Raw genomic sequence first — 20,824 nt, forward strand, 5'->3', positions numbered from 1 at the left:
ACAGAAATACAAATTGGAACATAAATCTGTGCATTGCAGAACTGCATGCAGTAACGTTTACACTATCTCACACTTAATGAGATCGTTAAACGTTATTTGCATGTATTAAGTTAACATTTCCTTGCTTTTCCTATATGTTACTTATTATTCATATCATAAGCAAAATTAGTCCAAGGAATTAGAGAATTTAATGAATTTGTACGGGACGAGCGCTGTTGCAAAAGGTCTAAAGCTGACTATGGTAACTCATACGAATCAAATACTTATATTAAAATGAGTGCCTCCTTTATAAAAATGTCCCGGTCAGCATAGAAATATCGTATTGTCAATTGCATGGCTACGCCGCCGACATGACAGCCCAGGATTGAAACCAAGGGATCGACTCTGCCTCATCTTTTCGCATTTAGGTATTAATGCATAGTGCTTTGTGTTGTGATACGTTTCGCTGTTTAGTTAGGTTAGACTGTGCGCCAACGTCTTTTGAGTAGTGAGCAATGCGGTCGATCCATTCGGCTTGCTAACTACGAGTACCTATTCACATAAGTAAGGAATCCTAAAATTTATGTACTTACTTATGTATGATCCACACAAAACAAATGTGTGTCGTTACTCGTTTCTAGCTCTGAACTCCTCTAGGTAAGTACGGAAGTAAACATGCATACATATACCTACATCGTAGATCATAGACTTTTCAAAACTTTAATAACATGAAGATACTAGCGACCCGCCCCGTACCATACACCTAAACATTTATCAAGAAACACTCTATTTCTATTGATAGGTGAAAATCCGTTCAGTAGTTTTTGAGTTTATCGCGAACATACAAACCGACAGGCGGGTGACTTACTTGTTTTATAAGGTGTAGTGATTATAAAAACTAAATAAATATTCAAAATCTTAAAATAAAGTCCCAGCCTACTGAATTCAAAACTTATTAACACATGCATAAGTTTTATGCAATGAGACTTTTACTTTTTACACTGTCGCATTTATAAATAGGTATCTTCATCAGTAATGTTCGGTAGGTACCTAGATGGATTTTATAGCGGTTAGACCGTTATCCTCAATGAAAATTTACGTTTAAAATCCCATAGTTTGTTCTTTATTTGCTCCTTTTTTGAACACTTATAGGTACAGGTTTAAAACCCAGTCATTCCTAAATATTCGTTAACTAATAATAATAATTTACCAGTGCAGCTTCGAAAAACGCAGACTTGTAAAAAATATAAGCTCTTGGTCTTATGTTTTCAGACTAAAACGTTTTGAGAAATAGGGCCCATGTCACACACGTAGGTAATATCGACGTCGGTCGAGAAATCAGGTGATGATTGAAGACTACCCTGATTTACTTCTCCATCAATATTCGATTCAGGTTGCTGCTTTCCTCTCTAGTACAACACATCAACTTGTGCTGACCCCGCTGCTGGCACAACAAAGCATTTTAGTGCTGGTCACGTGCATGATACTTTAACGGACTGTCATTCAATAAACACTATACTCACGATGAGAGGATTTGGAGTTAGTGTAGTCCTTCTTTTGTGTCAATGAACTTAGACTCGAAGCTGCCCGATGCACGGCTGTAACAAACATCTAACTTAACTAGTTTACGAGTAGGTACCATCGTTTTTTTGTTTTTTATAAGCGCTTTTATTGTTCACTGTCATATTGGAACCTGTTCTTTGCACGATTTTCAGATTTGTAGGTGGGTGGAACATGGAGAAGTAGAGTCTTAATGGTTTAACCTAGTGTTGATCCACCCATGTACAGTCGGCTGCAGAAAAGAATGACCCTCCCTGTCCGTTGTACATTTAACCAAACCACCCATTTTTTCCATGAAAGGATTTCCTCTATGCAGATTTTATAAATTTTCAGGAAAAGTAGGCAACTACTTAGTTCGCTACGAACTACTTATGATCTTACTGATTATTACGGATATGGAATAATTGGATCACCGTAGAAAAGTAGTATTGTCATTGTCAATGAGAGCTACGCCGCCAACATGACAGCACAGACATTTGCCGGAACTATTCGCGTCGTCGTCGCGTGTATTACTTATATATGCATTGTGATTATGATTAGATACTCACATGCTTTCCTGCGAGACTGCAACGCAGTGTAGTCTGGCAGTGGCACAGGGGGGAGGTCCTCGTCCGGAGGCAGCTGGTCCCTCATGCGGTTGGCCGGGGCTCCCGCGATGTACGCCCACGGCATCTGGCCCGGCAGTTGCCCGCCTGTGCTGCGCCCGCTACATACGTCAACCATCAGGACATTTTCAGTTTTGTACCAGATCTCAATCGAGTATGACGGGACGGTAAATAATTCAATTCAGATTTCTTAACAAATATAAGAAAGTATGCCACAACAGAATGTACCGAAAAAAGTGTCAAGTAAGTCAAAAGTAACTAAACTATAAATGTATATTGTTTTTCTGCAATGAAATCAAAAATTAGAATTACACATTCGACACCACAAGTTGGCGACATAAAATGTCATATAAAACACAAGATGAACCTTAAGGTTCATCTTGTGTTTTATATAACAAAATTATTTATATAACAAAAGAACAGCGACTTTAAAAAGTATTCGGTAAAAATGATATGTTTGAAGTCGGTGCCAAGCCAAATCTTAAAAGCGTCAACACGCTGTCACACGTCAAGCCACAAAAAGGTTTCACGTCTCAACTCAAGTTTAAAGGTCTGGATCTGAATCTATCAAAATTTGAGGAGTTCCCCTAATTTCATACACTATTCACAAACATATTCCTTAAAAACTTACTTGCGTAAAAAACTCAACGAAGATATGAAAATACAAGAATCGCTATTTTGTGTGCCTTTAAGATTTCAGGAGTTCCCTCAGTTGCCTATATAAGTTTCCATCATCAAAACTGAATTTTGACAAAAATGGGACCAATGTGGAACTATGTACATGCTTTCAAACAAAAAACACATTTACCTAACCGTTTTGCAACACCGTAGGTAAGTGCTCTCACAACTGCTCCGTGAGCAGAGTTTTTATGGAGCCCTAACAAATATTTTTCTAAATTGGTTTACAAATGTCAACAAAAGAAAACAAAATGTAGGTACATTAAAAACAACTGTCGAATTGATAATCTCCTTCTTTGAAGTCGGTTAAAAAGCCAAATTTACCCGCGGGACGTTTCTTGCACTTTGATGGTACTCAGGTGCGGAAGAGTGCGCGCGGGTTGCATGGAGCCGCGGCGGCCGGCGGTGTCGACCGTGGCCCCGCGCAGGCGCCGCTGCTGCTCCGCGATGAGGTTCTCGAAGCTGTGCGGGGGCTGGGCGGGGTCGGAGGTAGACTCCTCGGACATGAAGTTCACACGGTTTTTGTTCCTAGAAAATAAAAACTGTTTCAATAATTCTTCAACTACTATTCAATTTATTTACGAGTTTGGGTTGCGTTAAATGTTGTGCAAGTAAAGATATCCCCCTTAAACTTATGTACGAAATATCATTTGATATTACCAGTCGCTTTTCGGTGAAGGAAAACATCGTGAGGAAACCGGACTAATCCCGACAAGGCCTAGTTTCCTCTCTGGGTTGGAACGTCAGATGGCAGTCGCTTTCGTAAAAACTAGTGCAATTCTCGGGATAAGTTGCCAAGCGGACCTCAGGCTCCTATGAGCCGTGGCAATAAGCCGGAATGACGCGAGAGAGATGTGTGAATAATATCAATGTTACCTGTTGTCTAACGAATTCAGAGAAGCCGATCTACGGAATAGCATGTTCTTCATAGAGCGGAAAGAGTGACTGAGGCCAGGGCGCGGTATTTTGGCCACCGGCGCCGGTTCGCTCGGCTCGCTCGGCGGGGGCTCGTCGCTGCCCTCCTCCGCCTTGCTGCTCCAGTCCGGGATCGTATCCAAGTTACCTGGTCGCTCTATCTCCTAAAAATAGGTGATACAATGATGCAAGAAAAGTTATGGTAATAGTATGGTTAGCTCCCCCAATTCATTTTTTTTAAGGCGTGGGTGGTGACATTGCTACTAAAATAAGGGCCAAAAAATTGGGTACTTTACCCAATATAACTAGGTATGTAGTTGTTTTTTTAAGTAATTCCGATGTTTTGCATGAAACTATTTGTGTCTTTAATTTAAACAAAATCATTTAGTGTAAAAAGACTAATGCGACCCAAGAAATTTAAAGTACTCTTTGACAACACAACAGACACGTACACGTACACACACACAACAAACTGACCTACCGTTTAACTGACAGCTTGAGCTTCATAAGAGTATATATAAATAGGGTTAAATATCTGGGAAACTGAGCTTTGCTCGAAAACATACATATTAAAACTAAAAATGCGTGTTTTCCTAGCAGAGTCAGATAAGTCCCCGAAAACCCCTATATAGCAAATTGTATCGAAACCGTTAGAGACGTTTCCGAGATTCCCGAAATAATAAATAAACAAATAAACAAATACAAGAAGTGCTCGTTTAAATGTTTAAATATTCTTATGCTTTTGTCGGTTTTTTTTAAAGCATAATAGCGGAAACAATGATACTTACACCAGTACAACATTTAAAAGAGAAGACATATACAAGCAGTTGTTAGCAGGGTAATAGCTAAATAACAGCTAGCGACAACGGTGTCGCCAGCATTGCGTTTATGACATTTATTTAGTGCACAGTTCGTTCGTCGTTCGCCTGGAAGATAACGATGTCGAACAACGAAACAGCTGACATATAAACTCGTACGAGTATTGTGAGATTATGACAAATTCGGCTTTGGTAAATATACCTGTACAGTCACTCTGCCATTACCCTGCCAGAGATTGAGACGGTAGAAATATTTTTAACGAATTAACGCACAGACCAGTAACAAGACTATCCCTTCTAACTTACTGAAGACGTGACTGATGTCCGGTGCCGGGAGCAATCCAGTATTGTAAAAATAATGAGCCCTAGATTGATGAGTAGGCAGATGCCGAATCGTCCATGAAGGAGAGCCATGGTCCTCGACGCCCATTTTGTGCTGGGGTTATTGCTACCGAAACCGCTGCCTATTCCATTTATGAATTCTAATGAATCCCTCAACGTCTGTTACAACAAAGAATATTATTATAATAGAGGGGACATATTCTTTTTTCTTTTTAATTATTTATTTAATTTCAGTTTGTCCGCTGCGACCGCACCAGGAGCGCGGGGGCCCGCGTTGTCGACGCTGGGGTAAAAATTGGGCACTTTGCGTCTTCGATTTACGAACAAAATGCGACCATATCTGAGCATGTTCGTGAAAAATTTGTTGGTTATATATTTAAATTATTCTTTTTTATAAATTTTGGGGCATTTACTTACTTCTGTATGAAAAGAATCATTGATGTAGCATAATATGCCGACTATGTCCTCTAGGCCAACAAGAAAAGAAACTGCAACCCAAGGCCAGTGCACGTGGTTCGAATGGTGCTTTCTCCATCCTCCTTCTGAAAAATTACGTTTCTATACATGTATCTATATATAGTTTTACAGAATCCTTCAGTAAGAGTGGCATCTATGAGAGCATTCCCTGGCTTTAATGCTGCGGGAAGTGCTTTAGTATTTTTTGGAAGGGTCATGTGATGTTACATACAGTATGTCAATTCAATACAATTTTTACGTTATAAATTGTATAGAGATGACATGACACCTATCAGCGTACCCTTCCATATTGAAAAATACTATAGCTTGACTTACATAATATTTAATTGTATGGAGCCAAAAACAGGCTTCCCAACATAACATTTAAAGAATTAAATGAGTTGTAAGTTCAGGTACTTATTGCTCAGGTATAAAATGATTATTTGGATAAGTATGTATTTGATTACATACTGATTAGTAGAATGCTTCCAGCCGCCCAAAGCACGCTTAATCCGATGCTAATGCAGCTGAATATAAATGCTCTGGTAGTGACGAAAGACATGGATGCTATGTAGACGTAGGCTTCGTTGGCTACGTCCTCCAGGCTTTCCCCGATGTTAATATCGGTCCCACAACTACTTGGGTCTGAAACACGGTGTATTTATTTATAGTTATAAACTTATAATATATATTAATTCATATTCTTATAATTTAATTTAAAGTTATTAAACGAGCAAAATATTCAAGAGTGAAAACATTAGTAAAACCAAAGCGCCCCCTTGTATGTAGGTAGTAGCGAAGTGTTCGGATAGTTTTGGACAATAAGCTTTATTTATGAAATAACAAGTAATATATGTAATAAGAAAACAATGAAAATTTGGCCTTAAAGTAGTTGTAGGTATGGCAATGCTGATCCGCTGTGCTAGATAAGTATGACCCAGCCCTCTGGTCACGCGTCAATTCCACTAACCTGCGGCTACATTCTTTAAAGACTTTGTGGGTGCTATCCCCCCAGGGCCCAGAGTCTCAACCCCAAACGGCTCAAATATCCAACCACAATTTATATGGTTGTATGTATACTTGCGCCGCTTGAGGACCTCGGCCGCATTGGCGGCCGAGCCAGCCTTCACTGCGGTGCCATGCCATGGAGATGGGACAGCGTCAGAGTATCGAATAGTTGTTAATATCAAATACATTATTATAGTGTACTCGTGTACTCGACAAGTTCAAAATGGTGAAAAATAGAGATAGGTACCTCATTGAATTCGGAATCATGTATAGAAAAAAGTATTCGAAGCTCTTATTATTTAGTACACTAAATCATTAAGGCACCTATAATAGAACCTTGTGGTACACGACAATTTATAGGCAGGGGGAACGTTCATGCTGGCCTAGTTTTTAGGAGGAATATCTTTATTTTTCACTATTTTGAACTTGTCGAGTAAACTACTATAATCGTTTTGTTTTACGTATTGAATTCAGAACTACCACTTACAGTAAATCTTTGGACATTGAAAATAACTTACTATGAAAATATAACATCCGGATGTAAATCAAGAGCGGATACCCTCTGAGAAAGTTTATTACACAGTAATGCTGTGCGATTGCCATAAGTGAAATAATGAATTGAACCAGCGCCTGCACCTGAAACAATATGGACATTTTGAAACTAGAATAGTATTAACAGATAAACAGATTAAAACTTTGTTGTAGGCGTCAGAAAATGCAATTTGTCAATTAGTGTGCGGTTGACAACGATAAGTGCGGCTCATCAGCGCGGTAGTGCCAATTGCCACAAGTTTTTTTTATAACAGCACAATTTTTTTTTTCAATTATAGATCAGTAATTACACACAATAAATAAACACAATCATTAAAATACTTAAAACTAAGAAATAAACTAGCAATAACCTTCACTATAAATACAACTAAACCTAAAACCTATAGGTATTTATGTATGTATGACGACCGGTCTGGCCTAGTGGGTAGTGACCCTGCCTGTGAAGCCGCGGTCCTGGGTTCGAATCCCAGTAAGGGCATTTATTTGTGCGATGAGCACAGATATTTGTTCCTGAGTCATGGTTGTTTTCTATGTATTTAAGTATTTGTATATTATATATATCGTTGTCTAAGTACCCACAACACAAGCCTAGAGCTTACCGTGGGGCTTAGTCAATTTGTGTAAAATGTCCTCTAATATTTATATATTTATTTATTTATTTAATATTTATGTATCAGTGCCGACGCGTCAAACATATTCATAGGCAACCCGGGGCTAATTTGGCTTACAAATTTCCTTTACAACTCTGCTCAAACGTCCAAAAACAGGCAAGTCGGTGGGAATCGGCTTTTATGGACGCGCCGCCACTGGTATGTATTTAATCTGATTACTAGTCTTCCGAAATGAAATAACATATTATTTTAGACAAGTTAACAAGGCTTGTGTTTTATACTAAAATTCTAGAAAACATCCGAGGAGAGTTTAGTTGGGCGCGAGTTCTTGCGCATTATTGCCTTTACCGGAGTTCGACCCAGCATGTAAATACTTCCAGGCCCTCCAGCTTCTTTAGAAGATTATTGTTATATAATTTGGGCTAAATCCCCATCAAGTTCTTGTAACAATTCTATTGAACAACAATTATTATCATTAAATAAATAATGGCGTAACTCATGAGCGGTACCTATGCACCACATAAGGTACTCGTACATGAAATTGTCCGACAAAATGTGACGAGAAAGTCGATAAGAGATAATACCTGAGTATCGGCACTTATCTTTATCTTACGTAGGTACATATGAATTTGGCAGGTTCGGTAGTGATCCATAGTAACTAGAGATTCAGATGTCGGGGAACCAGAACAGCAATTTCAAAGAATCACTGTCAATGATTTTTTCTGCAAATTTCGGAGTTCACATTCCCAAAAATATAATTATTATGTAAATAATAAGAAACCTATGAGTTACTTTCAATAAATTCTTTGCTACATATAACTATTAAGGCTCCGTAGCTTCGCGTTCTTCTCTCACTCTCACTGAGCTTAAGCGTGAGCGAGATTGATGTAATGTTAGACCCGGGTCGGGGCGCTTCAAGAAATTTTGCGAAGTGGACGATTCATTTCCAAGTTTGGGGTTACAATTTTGCATAGTGCGTTTGCGTCACTTTCAAGCTCGCCAGTCTTGTTGTTCCCTGGTTTTTGTTTTCGTGATTGAGCCCCTGTTGTGGATGGTTTAACCAAGAGGTTTTTCTCTAGTACTATGAACTCATAGAGTCTTGCCATTTTCACTACCTAATCGGTGAATGTAGCGCAGAGAGATAACGGCTCGATCCCACATCTGCCGCCATATCATTAGCGTGGTATTCGGCAGAGTACGTTATCTATGACAAGAAACTCTTCAAACCGATAAAAAATGTACCTAATCTATACGCGTCTAATATCTTACTAAAGATTCCCATGAGATCTTAAATGTCAATTTACACGTGTAATATTAAATAATAGTTCACGATTTATATCTTATGAACTCCCAATTTGCTTAAATATTTAAACAAATAAACACTTAAACATTTCATTTAATATAGATAATGAGGAACCAAATTTCTGAAATTTATTCATTAGTAAGCGAAATGCCAATTAGAAACGGTAGCAAATAATACTTATCTACTTGCAACTCTTGCTAAACAATAAAAATCAAATTTATATTTTTCGCGTTGCTAGCGTGCACCAATAAAATACACCTTACCTAGTTACCTACTGAAGTTTCACATTTGGCAATTTGCTTAGATTCATAAGCATAATTGCCGATTAGTTATTCTTTGAAAAAGCACAATGTTCGTTTTTAAAATGAGACAAACCCGAGTAAACCCATCTAGTTTTACATAGCAAATTTTAAAGTAGTCTATAACCGTATCGTCGATATTAAACTTTCGTGAGACATATTTTAAACATGTCGCCAATAGCGACCAAAAATTCAAGTGAGTGAAACCGTTGTCGTATAAACAGTTTAACCGTATCGTATTAAAAAGTTGCCTGGCTGGAACCTTCTCGCGACAATGCACAACCCAATACAGCAGATTTGACTACAAATTCTGTTAGCATATAATGTACGTTGCAAGGTATGTACGAGTATAAGTAGGTGCAACGTGCAACAGTCAAATAAATCATTATTTATTTTATTTAGGCACCCACACCATTGTTTTAATTTATAGGACTCATTAATATTTTAGTTGTGAAGAACTGCCCCTTTTCAACACGTAATCCAGAAGGCCTTTGTTATTAGTTATTACTAAATACGTACTTACTTTAATATTATTTTTTAGGTAAGTTAGGTTAGGTTAGAAAGTTAGATGGATTGAAGTTACGAAGTACCTTATGACTTCATAATGGTTATTTCTACCAAAAAAAAGTAGATAAGTAGGTAATTAAGTTAAGAAAAAATGTTAAATCTTACCTAATAAATTTGACAACTTAATTTTGTTTAGATGTCTTTCCCTTCCTTTATTTACATGTTTACTTTAATTACAAATAAACGAATGTAATTTAAGATTTTTTGCTTTAAAATTTCAATGTTTTCCCAGCTTACTGCGAAATAATCATTGTCTTACTCTTAATTATTCGCGTAGCAGTATTATTATAACATATTAAATACAGTCACATACCAGTGTATAAGTGCCGGTGAACACCAAGAAGTAGTAGGTAGGCATGGTTCGGCGTCGTCGTCAACAACAGAACAACGGCGGTGCGGGCACACGCCTGCTGTGCAAGTGGACGCGTCACCGGCGACGGCGTGGCGGCATACGCGCGTGAACAACTGGTTGGATGCGTCCGCGGCGACGGCTCCGCGCGCTCTGGCTGCTGCAACCCTCCTGCAACCGTCATCGCTCCTCTCTACCAGCGGTAATCAGCAATAGATAAACAAAACTCAAGCAGATCCGAAACTCGGTCGGTATTTCAAACATATTATTGCATGTATGTATATTGTGCCCTGTTACATTTCGTTACAATCACTTAATAAATTCACTGTGGGCGTGGGCTCACAGTTGTGTACGAGGGTGATATTAAAATCAAATTGGTGACATATTTCCTACTTTTTTTTCGCTTGTATTTTTTTACTATAAGTAGGTACCTATGCTAACAATATGTAATATTAGTTTACATTTTTAAGTTACCTAGTAATAATTTCATATGTAGGTACCATTAGTTAGGTTAAAAAAAGGACTTAGGCTATGCATCCTCTCTATTATCCTTTAATGAAAAATTTCGATAAATTTTGTTGAGGGTCAGAACACAACGTTTTCAGTAGGCGGGTTTTCATATTTGAGCTTGAATTAGTTAACGAAATCAAACGAGGGGGCATGATTCTGATATGAATAATATGTATGGTAAATAGTAAACAGACAGGAAACAGGGTATCACGTTTGTATGGAAAAAATGACCATCAACTAGCTTTCGCGGATTTATGCCTTCAGCACGGAATACCTAAAGCTATAAGAATGCCAAAGCCTTCTCTCCAAGCTGATTTATCAGTGACCTGTCTCTCCCTTTACTAACTAAGTTTTACTACATCACCCTAAGTACTTACGGTAAGAGTTATACGGTGCCGAAAATAAGCGCATATCATAAGTTGATCGCCCATGTGAAAAGCGAATTTATAAACAAGTACCTACAGAACAAGGGGCAGGTGATAATTATGATTTACGCTTTGTACTAACACAAATATACTAATGACAATAGTGACACTGAATCGCGCACATACGAGTATATATAAAACGATACGCGGATTTTATCTCAATGTTAATCAAGTACACCTGCGACATGGACGTGTTTCTGGTAAGAGTACTGTATTGTTAAGTATACAGGGTGAAATTGTTATCTCTGACCAAACTGAGGGGTGAATATATAGCTCATACTTAACAACTTTTACTAAAGATGGAGCCAACCCCGAAATCTCGAAAATCCCCCTACACCATCTGAAGAAACAAAATTGTCTTTTTTATAAATAAAATTTAACCTAGTTAACAATAGTAGTAAAAAAATATAACGTTTATGCACTCTGATTACTTGTATGTCTTGAAAGTTGAGTTGAATTTGGCGCGTTATCCGTTGCTGTTGCAACGAAGTTGCTGATGATGCAGTCGGAAGTCAGTCAAAGAAACTACTCGATGGGCAAACCCAAAAATGATGTAGACTTTAGGCTCATTAGAAAATTTAGAAATGTCTCAGATAGGGATGACAAAGGGAGGGACAAAGGGAGGGACAAAGGGAGGGACAAAGGGGATGAAATACAATAGCAATAAAAGTGAGCATCTAAAAGTATTTGTTGACAGTAATCTAGCTATTTCTTTCCAAGGTACTACTTAGCCTCTTCTGTTTTCCCGGGACTCTGGGTTTAGCGGTAAACCCATTGTCAAATCTTACTAATTCGACTAATGACATGTAAGTGTTTTATCATTCCTATTAGAGTGAAAACCGAAACCGAAAAGCATTAGGTATGTACATATGGTAGGTACGTCTGTACCTAATGCTTTTCTTCATAAAAAGGTACCTATAGGTAGCTAATAATTTCATGTTATTTAAACATTTTCTAAACATATGTTAATTACATTAGGAGGCAGGCGACACGCTCTTATTCTCTTAACAATAAAGTGGCGTCCAGCACACTTTCAGTGCAAGTATGTGGGTACACTTTCAGTGCAAAATGAACACACCTTAGCGTGATCTTGGCAGTGAATGTGTTAAAAGAAGTTACTTACCTACCTATTTAAATATTAATTTATAGCAATATTTATCTAAGCATTTCAGCACAAAATTTATATCTACTTAATATCACAGCTTTCTGGTATTTTACAGGTATGTAATTCATGCTACGGTATACCAAGTTGGAATTATTACAAATAAATCGGATGACGAAATTGCTAACATGACGTAAGTCAAGTCTTTTAGATACTAATTAGCGTTAAACTAGTTACTAGTGCATAGGGATTATTTTTCGATTTTACATAATTATGAATGTTCAGTCTTTTGAAATGAATACCTATTAGTGCATGTTTTCTATCTCGATAGAAATAATGCCAAAATGCGCGAAATGTGCCAAAATCAAAACATAATTTTTTAGGTAAGTTAGGTATCGTGACAGTAAGTGACATTTGGCACATTTATAATGGTTGACGTGGGACCACCTAGGCAACTCTCCTAGACTCCCCCTTGATTATTAACCTTATTTGGGGACAGACGAAAGACAAACCAAAACAGTTTGAACTCATCTAATACATGCTTGTTTCAGAGGCAACCAAGAATCTTTGTCATTTTACCATAGCAACGGCACTGCTGTGGACTTGAGCGGCATTCCAGCTCCTCTGTTGACAAATGTGACAGCTCAGAGCGCTGTGGCCGTGGCGCCCGTCCAACCTATTGCATCCTCAGACACTAGCCCTCCCTTCACTGTTCTCGATCAGATCACAAAGGACAAAAAAACCCCACTAGTTAAAAGATCAGGTAATTTATTAAGATCAAGAGGCCAAGACCATTCATAGGAGCTGACATGAATTTCCTACATCCTAATGTTTGAGATTCAGATTACTAAAAACTCATGTGTAAGGAAGCAATGCTGTATGCCATTTAAGTCAGCTTCTGTAAATTTACCGTATAGAGAGTTTGCATAAATAAACTGCAGGCCCCCTACAGTAGGCACAGGAGAGCTCCCTGTTTATTGGCGCGAAGTGTAAATGTCAAGTTTATGCTTCCAATGTAGCCCAAAAGGCCGCCAGCGCCACTCAAACTTTTGAGGTTGGGTTGGGTTTGATTTGGGTACCTACGAACGTGATAACAAAATAAAATTATATGCTTCATGATTTCAGTATACTATCGCCAACCTCTTGACCAGGAAATCATGGAGGCTGACGAACACGGAGATAAGAAACGTAGTATTTACTTTAACCTCTTCAGAAGATCGGTGGATAACTCCAGCATCAGAGGTCCGGCTATTAAAGTGGTGGAAGAGACATCCCTGATCCCGCCGGAAGTCGGCTTGAAGTCAATAGGGCTGCCGGACTTAGTTGGACTCAACACCAGCGTTGCATCCGTCCCTCTTCCGATACCTAACACTTCTGTTGTGCGTTACGCCAAAATCAGCACCCTTGTGAAAGCACCTGAAATATTTCGCTAAGTATTTTATACTATTTTATCATTACCATTAGGTAATATGAAAACAGATTTATGCAAGACAAGTTATTTTCAATACGATTAAATACAATAGAAACGAGGATTGTACGTACGAGGGGTGTTCAAAATATTCTCGGTATGAGAATGAAAACAAACAAGTACGAAAAGTTTGATATTTTTATTTTTCAATATACTCCCCCCCTATGTTCATACACTTAAAAGATCGATCAATTTTTTATTTTAATCCTGCTAAAAAATATTTTTTATCTTTGGTGTAAAAATGCTCCTCCACTGCCGCCTTCAATGCTTCATCATCGGAAAATTTATTTCCACGCAGATCCTTTTTAAGATTGGGGAACAAAAAGAAGTCGCTGGGGGCTAAGTCCGGACTATACGGTGGGTGAGTAACAGTTTCAAACCCACATTCAACAATAGCTGCCTTGGCAATATGAGCAGTATGGACGGGGGCGTTGTCATGCAGAAGCATAACACCTTTGGTTAACTTTCCTCGCCTCTTTTCTTTGATTGCATCCTTTAATTGACGTAGAATGTTAGCGTAGTACTGTCCTGTGATATTTACACCTTTTTCTTTATAATCGATCAGTAATACTCCTTCACAATCTCAAAATATCGTGGCCATGACCTTGCCAGCTGAAGGGATGACCTTGAACTTCTTGGGATGAGCTGAACCCTTAATGTGCCACTGCATGGACTCTTGTTTACTCTCTGGGTCATAATGATGAACCCAGGTTTCATCTCCAGTAACTATTCTTTGCAGCACCTCATCAGGATTTTCACCGCACAGGTCAATAAAATCGGAACAACAAGCTACACGCATGTCTTTTTGAAGCCGAGTCAGCATTCGCGGAACCCATCTTGCACTTACTTTTGACATATTAAGATGGTCATGGATAATATCATGTACGGTACCAATAGAGAGATTGGTTACTTGTGCTATAGATTTTACCTTCACTCGACCATCTTCCAATATAAGTTTTTCCACTTTATCAATATTTTCTTGTGAAGTAGCTACTACAGGCCGGCCAGGTCTAGGGTCGTCTTCAACACTCTCCCTTCCACGTTTAAACTCGCTTGGCCACTTTTGAATGGTAGATAAAGAAGGAGCAGACTCACAGTAAACACAATCCATTTCCTCTTTTATGGTTTTTTGATTTTTACCCTGTTTTGTCAAGAATTTTATCACGCATCGATGTTCTAATTTAGTTAACATTGTCAATTCCCACATGATGTTCATGTTTGTTCAGCAATTGCAGAAAAACAAAAGAACATCTCGCTTCGAATTATACTTTTTTTTAATGTCAATGAATAAACCTTAGCGGCCAGTAACGAAAGAAATTTTAGAAGAGGTCGTAAGATATCAATACCGAGAATATTTTGAACGCCCCTCGTATGGCATTCAAAATAAACAGTGTTTTGAAATTGATTGTAGACATTCCGGTTCGGACTTCGGACATTTTGTAGTTCGGTCCTATTTCATTGATTACTTTGGGAAGTTTGGGATTAACCTAATAACTTTAAAGACAACTGCTAATTATGTATGGACGTCTGAATTTAAAATTCGAAACAATAAGTTTATCGGAATCAAAGTTTTTTTTTTTCAATACAGCAAATGTAATTTCAATGTAGGTTTACTTTGCATTTCGTTAGTTTTATTAAATTGTATTGGTGGATCGATAAAATTTGGTAACTGCATTTATGTCACCATATATGAATTTTTTATCAAGATGTTTTCTGCATAACTACGGTCCTAGTTTTGAGTAATTGTTCAGAAATGTAGGTATACCTATTCCTGTGAAAACTAGCGTTGAATAGAGGAATACACATGATACAAAATAAGCATTTTTTTCTAAAAAACATTCTAAAAGACATAAAATTGGTTCCGATTTCACGCGCTGTTTGGTCACGGTTAACCTTACATGCGTTTTACCTAACTGAAATTAATTTAGGTTAATTAGTGAAAACTAGTTTTCACCAAGGTTCTATGCGAAAGCTAGTTTTGACTAAACATTCCAGTTAAAACTAGTTTTCTCCAAGGCGTTTCGGAAAACTAGTTTTAATAGGGAAAACGCGTTTTCATTTAGTTTGGTTTTTACGATATAGCATATAAATAAAAAATATTTTTAAAAGCACACGAAACGAGTCGTCCGTCCTAGAGCGCATGTGCAAAGCAGCGGACATCAGATTGAAGCAACTAAGACCTTTCTTTAAAATATTGTTTTGTAGTCTTTACGCATCATCTAAAGTATTCTAATAAATAAGTGTTACCATGTATTAATTACCCAATATGTGATAGGGTAAAGTAAAAAGAAGATGTAAAGGGTGAAGTGCGACTTGCGGCGCATGCGCGCTCTTTAATGATTTGTCGCACCCCAGCGAAACAGTTTCGTGCCTCGCCGACACGTGCGAGGTAACTAACTATGCAGTGCTCACTACATAAGAAGTATGAATTAATTTAGACTAGATTTATGCCCAGTAATGGGACGTGATATATACTGTTTAGGATCAAACATACTTAAATGAAGGCAAGTCCGTTTTTCTGAATTAATCATGAGCTCACCGAAACTCAGTGAAAGATGTCCGAGCAGTATGAGCAATGGCAAGAAACTCTTAAGCAACGACTCAAAGGAGGATTCCTTAGACAATTCAGTAAGTACTTAAATTATGTTATGTCTTCTTACCTAATTTATTTCATTAATTAGTATCAGTTACCGAGTATTTCAGAGTTACTACTATTATTGGACTAATTGATTTATAATCTCGAAAATTTCTGAAGAAGTTTTCATGACAGCGGAGAATAACACAATAGAAAGGAAACTGAAACACGTTGGCCGAATGGTAACTTAGACGTGGCCGACGGAAAACACGATTTAGTCGATTACCATTTTTCTATCTAGCTATGGTAAATGTATGATCAATAGATCAACACTAAAATCATATTTATATTGCAATTGATTCATTAATATTCGTCATTTGAGACTTCGAAAAAATATTACAGCGGCTTCTAAATATTATAAAAAGAGTGAACGGTAATTGAGTTAAGGATCCGTAATGAATTAGCTCATCTTTTTCTTTATAAATATATATATATATATATATATATATATATATATATATATGTTTGTTTATTTCAGATTAGAGATTCAATAAAGTCAGAGAGACCGGGGGGCGGTGGCGGAGGCGGCGGGAGCGGAGGTGCCGCCAAGAGCGAGGAAGACTGGCGGCGCAGGACCATCATCGTCGAGAAAAAGAACGGCAGCTACGGGTTCACCCTCCAGAGCTACGGCATTCACTACAAAAAGGTAAATAGCATTTCATTACAAAGCTCAAAAGTGACAAAGCTCTTTAAATAAAGATTTTTTCTACTCCAGCACTTAAATGTGTCAATTAAATGACTGACAGTGATATCTAAAGCAATGTCATTTGAATGCTTTGTCTATAGGCTCATAAGATGACTGCTAGCAGTCATCTTATGAGTATAATACAACTGCTTTATTTTTTTTAAAGATACAAGTTCCGATCATCTTGATTGAAAGAGGTATGTTTTCATTTACAATAATAACTCTTTTTTTTTTAAATAATAACTCAATTTTTTTTAAATAATAACTCTTTTTTTTTAATAATAACTCTTTTTTTTTAATAATAACTCTTTTTTTTTAATAATAACTCTTTTTTTTAATAATAACTCTTTTTTTTTAATAATAACTCTTTTTTTTTAATAATAACTCTTTTTTTTTTAATAATAACTCTTTTTTTTAAATAATAACTCTTTTTTTTTTTTTTTTTTTTGCTGCAGCTGTCATAGAAAAAGTAATGTATGCAACAGCTCATAATTGGTTCTTAAAATTCTCGGGTCTTTTTTTACAAAACTCGACTACGTCTCGTTTTGTAACTTCGACCCTTGAATTTTAAGAACCCTTATTATATCACTGTTGCATAAACTACTATTTTTCTACTCCCGTACTTTTATTTGTCATTTAAAGGGTCGTGCACACATCTTTAAAACCCTATCTTAAAGTTGTCAAGACAAGTCTTTAGTCTATTCCCTAAAAAAGCATTTGTGCATACACGCAGTATCTTTTTGGCTCTTTTGCAATATTTCGTATAATGGCCACTTAAAAAATACATTGTTGCCAACTTTATAGTAGTAACACACTGTCGCACCGCAACGCGACCTTGGTTCGTCGCACCCATAAGTGAGAGCGAGAAAGAAATATATCTTTCTCGCTCTCGCTTATGGGTGTAAATGTCATATCTGACAAATAAGTGAACCATAGACATTTTTTTTTTAATTTCATTCATTCTTTTCCCGCTCGTACCCTCCATTCTTTGCTACTTCTTGAATATTGTGAATCTTGAATATGAATACTATTATGCCTGTCGAATGAAAACTTAACTTTTGTGTTAAAAAACAGTGCGTCTTTCAAGTTAAAATGGATGAAGACAAAAACTTAGTGTCTACGCTTGAAGAAATATCAGTAATAGCACAAGAATCACTAAAAACAGGTAGATACCGTAGGTAGAAGTCCACTAGATGACATGAAAAATATTTGTTAAATTTACAATTTTATATCAAAGTGTTTGGTCGTAGAAAAAGTATTGTATGCAACGTTGTTTAACTGAGTCAAAAAATACTCGTGGCGTCTTTATTAACAATTTTCGGCTTCGCCTCAAATTGTTACTCACGCCACTCGCCTTTTTTGACCCCTCTTAAACAACGGTTGCATAAAATACTATAAATACCATAGGATTTACCATATATTTCATAGTGCTATTGCGAATGTATGCGTAGGAGGCTATTAATTAGACATCTCGGAATTATAAACCCGCGGCTGGCTGGGCGCACTGTGCGAAATCTCAAAATAAATATACAAGAAAATGTACCTAATACATACAACAGATTAAATTTTTTTTTTAACTCCTTATTATAGCCAAAAAAGCGATGCCAGAAAAACAATTTTATGTTAAAAATGCGTTACATATTATTTTGGAAAATAGCTGATACTCTTCAAAGTGCTGGATCCATTTCTATCAATTAAACACAGCTAAGAATCACCGCAAGAAAACTCGCTTACACATAAAAAAAATCCGCATCGAAATCGGTCCATCCGTTGGAGAGCTACGATGCCACAGTCAGACAGACAAACAGACGTAAAGCCGTGGTCTTAGTCCTTCTGAAAGATTCCGGAGTGTTTTATATTTAATTCTTCTTGAAAAACATGTTGCATTGAAAACAAAGCCCATAAAATGTGTTTCTTATATGATTTCAGGAACAAGAAATAGAAGTAATAACTTATGTAGACCACGTGGAGCCGGATGGGCCGGCGGCGGCTTCAGGCATGCGCGAGGGCGACGTCATCCTGTCCATCAACGGCGGCGACGTGGAGCGCGCCGACCACGCGGCCATCGTCGATGCCATCAACGCCTGCGACTCCCGCATGCGCATGGTCGTCATATTCGAGGACTGCGTCCGCAAGGTCGAGCTCCATCTCAAGTACATTAACATACAACGAGCCATACAATCCAAATTGCGAGAACTAGAGCAATTAACCGTTCGTGAGCGCCAGCTGTTCGACACCAATTGGAAGACACACAGTTTACCTTCGCAAAAGAAAAAGTCTTCCCCGACCGACGTTTCTTCCGATAACGAAGAGAACAACCCGGCGGACAACATCAATGGCACTTACTGCCGGCCGACGCTTTCCAGCGAAAACGTCACTGCCGCTAAACCTCCACAGCCCAGTGTGTTTATGTACCAGTACTTGGATACCCGCTATGGAGCCTGTATCATACAACCTAATATAAGGACTGGTAGCTTCGTTATAACGGTCGGCTCCCCTAGAAACAGACGGGAGTGCCATCATTATGTTGTTAAAACTCCGAACGAATGCCATAGAGCGTCCGAGAATCACAATAATGAATATAAATCAGCAGGTGGGAAACATTCAAAATCACATAGAAACAGTCACAGTCACAGTTGTACCCCATGCATGCCTGCTTACAACAATCAAGATGCGAATAGCCTCGAAGCTTATGATTTAGCAAGTCCATGTTGTGATCCGCATTGTGTGCCAAATTCAAGAAAGAAAATAAGGCGTAAGAAAGAATGCTCCAAGGAACACAAACGTAAAGAAAAATACCAGCAAATAGATAAATCAACACAAAAGCCGGACGGTTTTTCCAACTCGCGTACAAAAAAAGTGTGTACATCCGGACAGTGTTCGAATCGTTATCGTTACTTGACCACGGAGTCCACACAGACTAGTCAATGTAGCCTGCAGTCATACGCCACAAGCAACGCGACAGCACCATGTGACAATTCAGTCTCTAGTTACAGTACTTCCTTAAGTAGTGACACACTTTTTTGGGATAATGATCGGTCTGAAGCAAAATCATCACCAAAGATACAATATCAAAGTTCTCACCAACACGTCAAGCCGAAATCGTGGGACAACCTCACTACGAAAGCTTTTGGCGGCTATGGTTTTGGATACGGTTATTTAGATACAACTGCAAAACATGCCAATCGATCCAAGAGCCACGGGCGCAGTCACAGCGGACGTAGCACACAAAGCCATCACGAGTACCAACATCAATCACAAGAAAAACACACTCACCGCCAGTGTTCTACGTCTCATCACTACCAATCGTATGGTAGGAATCATAATCACTGTGCGCCCACTAAATCTACTGAGAGTCTTATCGTGGTGCCGAAATATCAACTTGAAAGCAGCGGGTCGGAGAGTCGCTTGGCCTGTGACTGCGGGGAGTCCATAGAATACTACCGGAAGGTCAGTGCTACGAAGAATTCTGGCGACAGTCACACTGGATACTATTCCCATCATTTTATATACCCAACCCATTCTTACAAAAAAAAGGACTCTAACGTTAGCTCTGAAATAACCAGGCTTTAAATGTAGCTTTCGCGTGATTTTAGTAAAATTGTACTTCTAGTAGTTGATAAAATTAAGTAACTAGATATTAGGAATAGATGTTTTGTACTTTATTTACTTACAAGTTAAGGATCTAAGAACGTGGTGCAAGAAGCTTATTAAGAATTATTTGGCGAGAATGTACCTTGGACTACTCATGCAACTAATAACTAGTAAAATTTTACTGATTTTAACTTGTTTACTGTTTGAATAATACTTTAAATCAAATCGTTGTTTTATTTGGATATTCCACAGTTTAGGCAGCACGCCATAGCCAATCGACCGCCGCGGGGTGAGGTAATGCATGAATTTTTCGGAAGATGTCAATCGATTCTGTTTCCCGTGAGATACAAATGTCTCTAATAA

At 37.9% G+C, this 20,824-nt stretch overlaps 3 protein-coding genes across 3 annotated transcripts; 2 read left to right on the forward strand and 1 right to left on the reverse strand.

Annotated features, from left to right (window-relative positions):
- Positions 1-1,280: 1,280 nt before the first annotated feature.
- LOC134661777 (uncharacterized) lies at positions 1,281-10,293 on the reverse strand. Its single transcript, XM_063517963.1, has 11 exons — positions 10,007-10,293; positions 6,880-6,997; positions 5,825-5,998; positions 5,311-5,439; positions 5,152-5,180; positions 4,862-5,056; positions 3,699-3,901; positions 3,147-3,350; positions 2,088-2,245; positions 1,503-1,577; positions 1,281-1,420 (listed from the first exon to the last, which is right to left on the reverse strand). Exons 1-11 carry the CDS (start codon positions 10,049-10,051, stop codon positions 1,389-1,391), a joined length of 1,362 nt encoding a protein of 453 aa, XP_063374033.1. The 5' UTR covers positions 10,052-10,293; the 3' UTR covers positions 1,281-1,388.
- A 1,409-nt stretch (positions 10,294-11,702) lies between these two features.
- LOC134661778 (uncharacterized) lies at positions 11,703-13,512 on the forward strand. The gene is made up of 4 exons (XM_063517964.1): positions 11,703-11,783; positions 12,198-12,272; positions 12,631-12,842; positions 13,205-13,512. Coding segments are annotated over exons 1-4 (597 nt in total). The 5' UTR covers positions 11,703-11,781.
- Positions 13,513-15,859: 2,347 nt separating this feature from the next.
- On the forward strand, positions 15,860-20,581 carry LOC134660739 (uncharacterized). The gene is made up of 3 exons (XM_063516523.1): positions 15,860-16,175; positions 16,661-16,828; positions 18,797-20,581. The coding sequence occupies exons 1-3, from the start codon at positions 16,077-16,079 to the stop codon at positions 20,438-20,440; spliced, it is 1,911 nt and encodes a 636-aa protein (XP_063372593.1). The 5' UTR covers positions 15,860-16,076; the 3' UTR covers positions 20,441-20,581.
- The last annotated feature ends 243 nt before the right edge of the window (positions 20,582-20,824 follow it).

Source organism: Cydia amplana, chromosome Z (genome assembly GCF_948474715.1).
Source record: "Cydia amplana chromosome Z, ilCydAmpl1.1, whole genome shotgun sequence".
Taxonomy (NCBI): Eukaryota; Metazoa; Arthropoda; class Insecta; order Lepidoptera; family Tortricidae; genus Cydia; species Cydia amplana.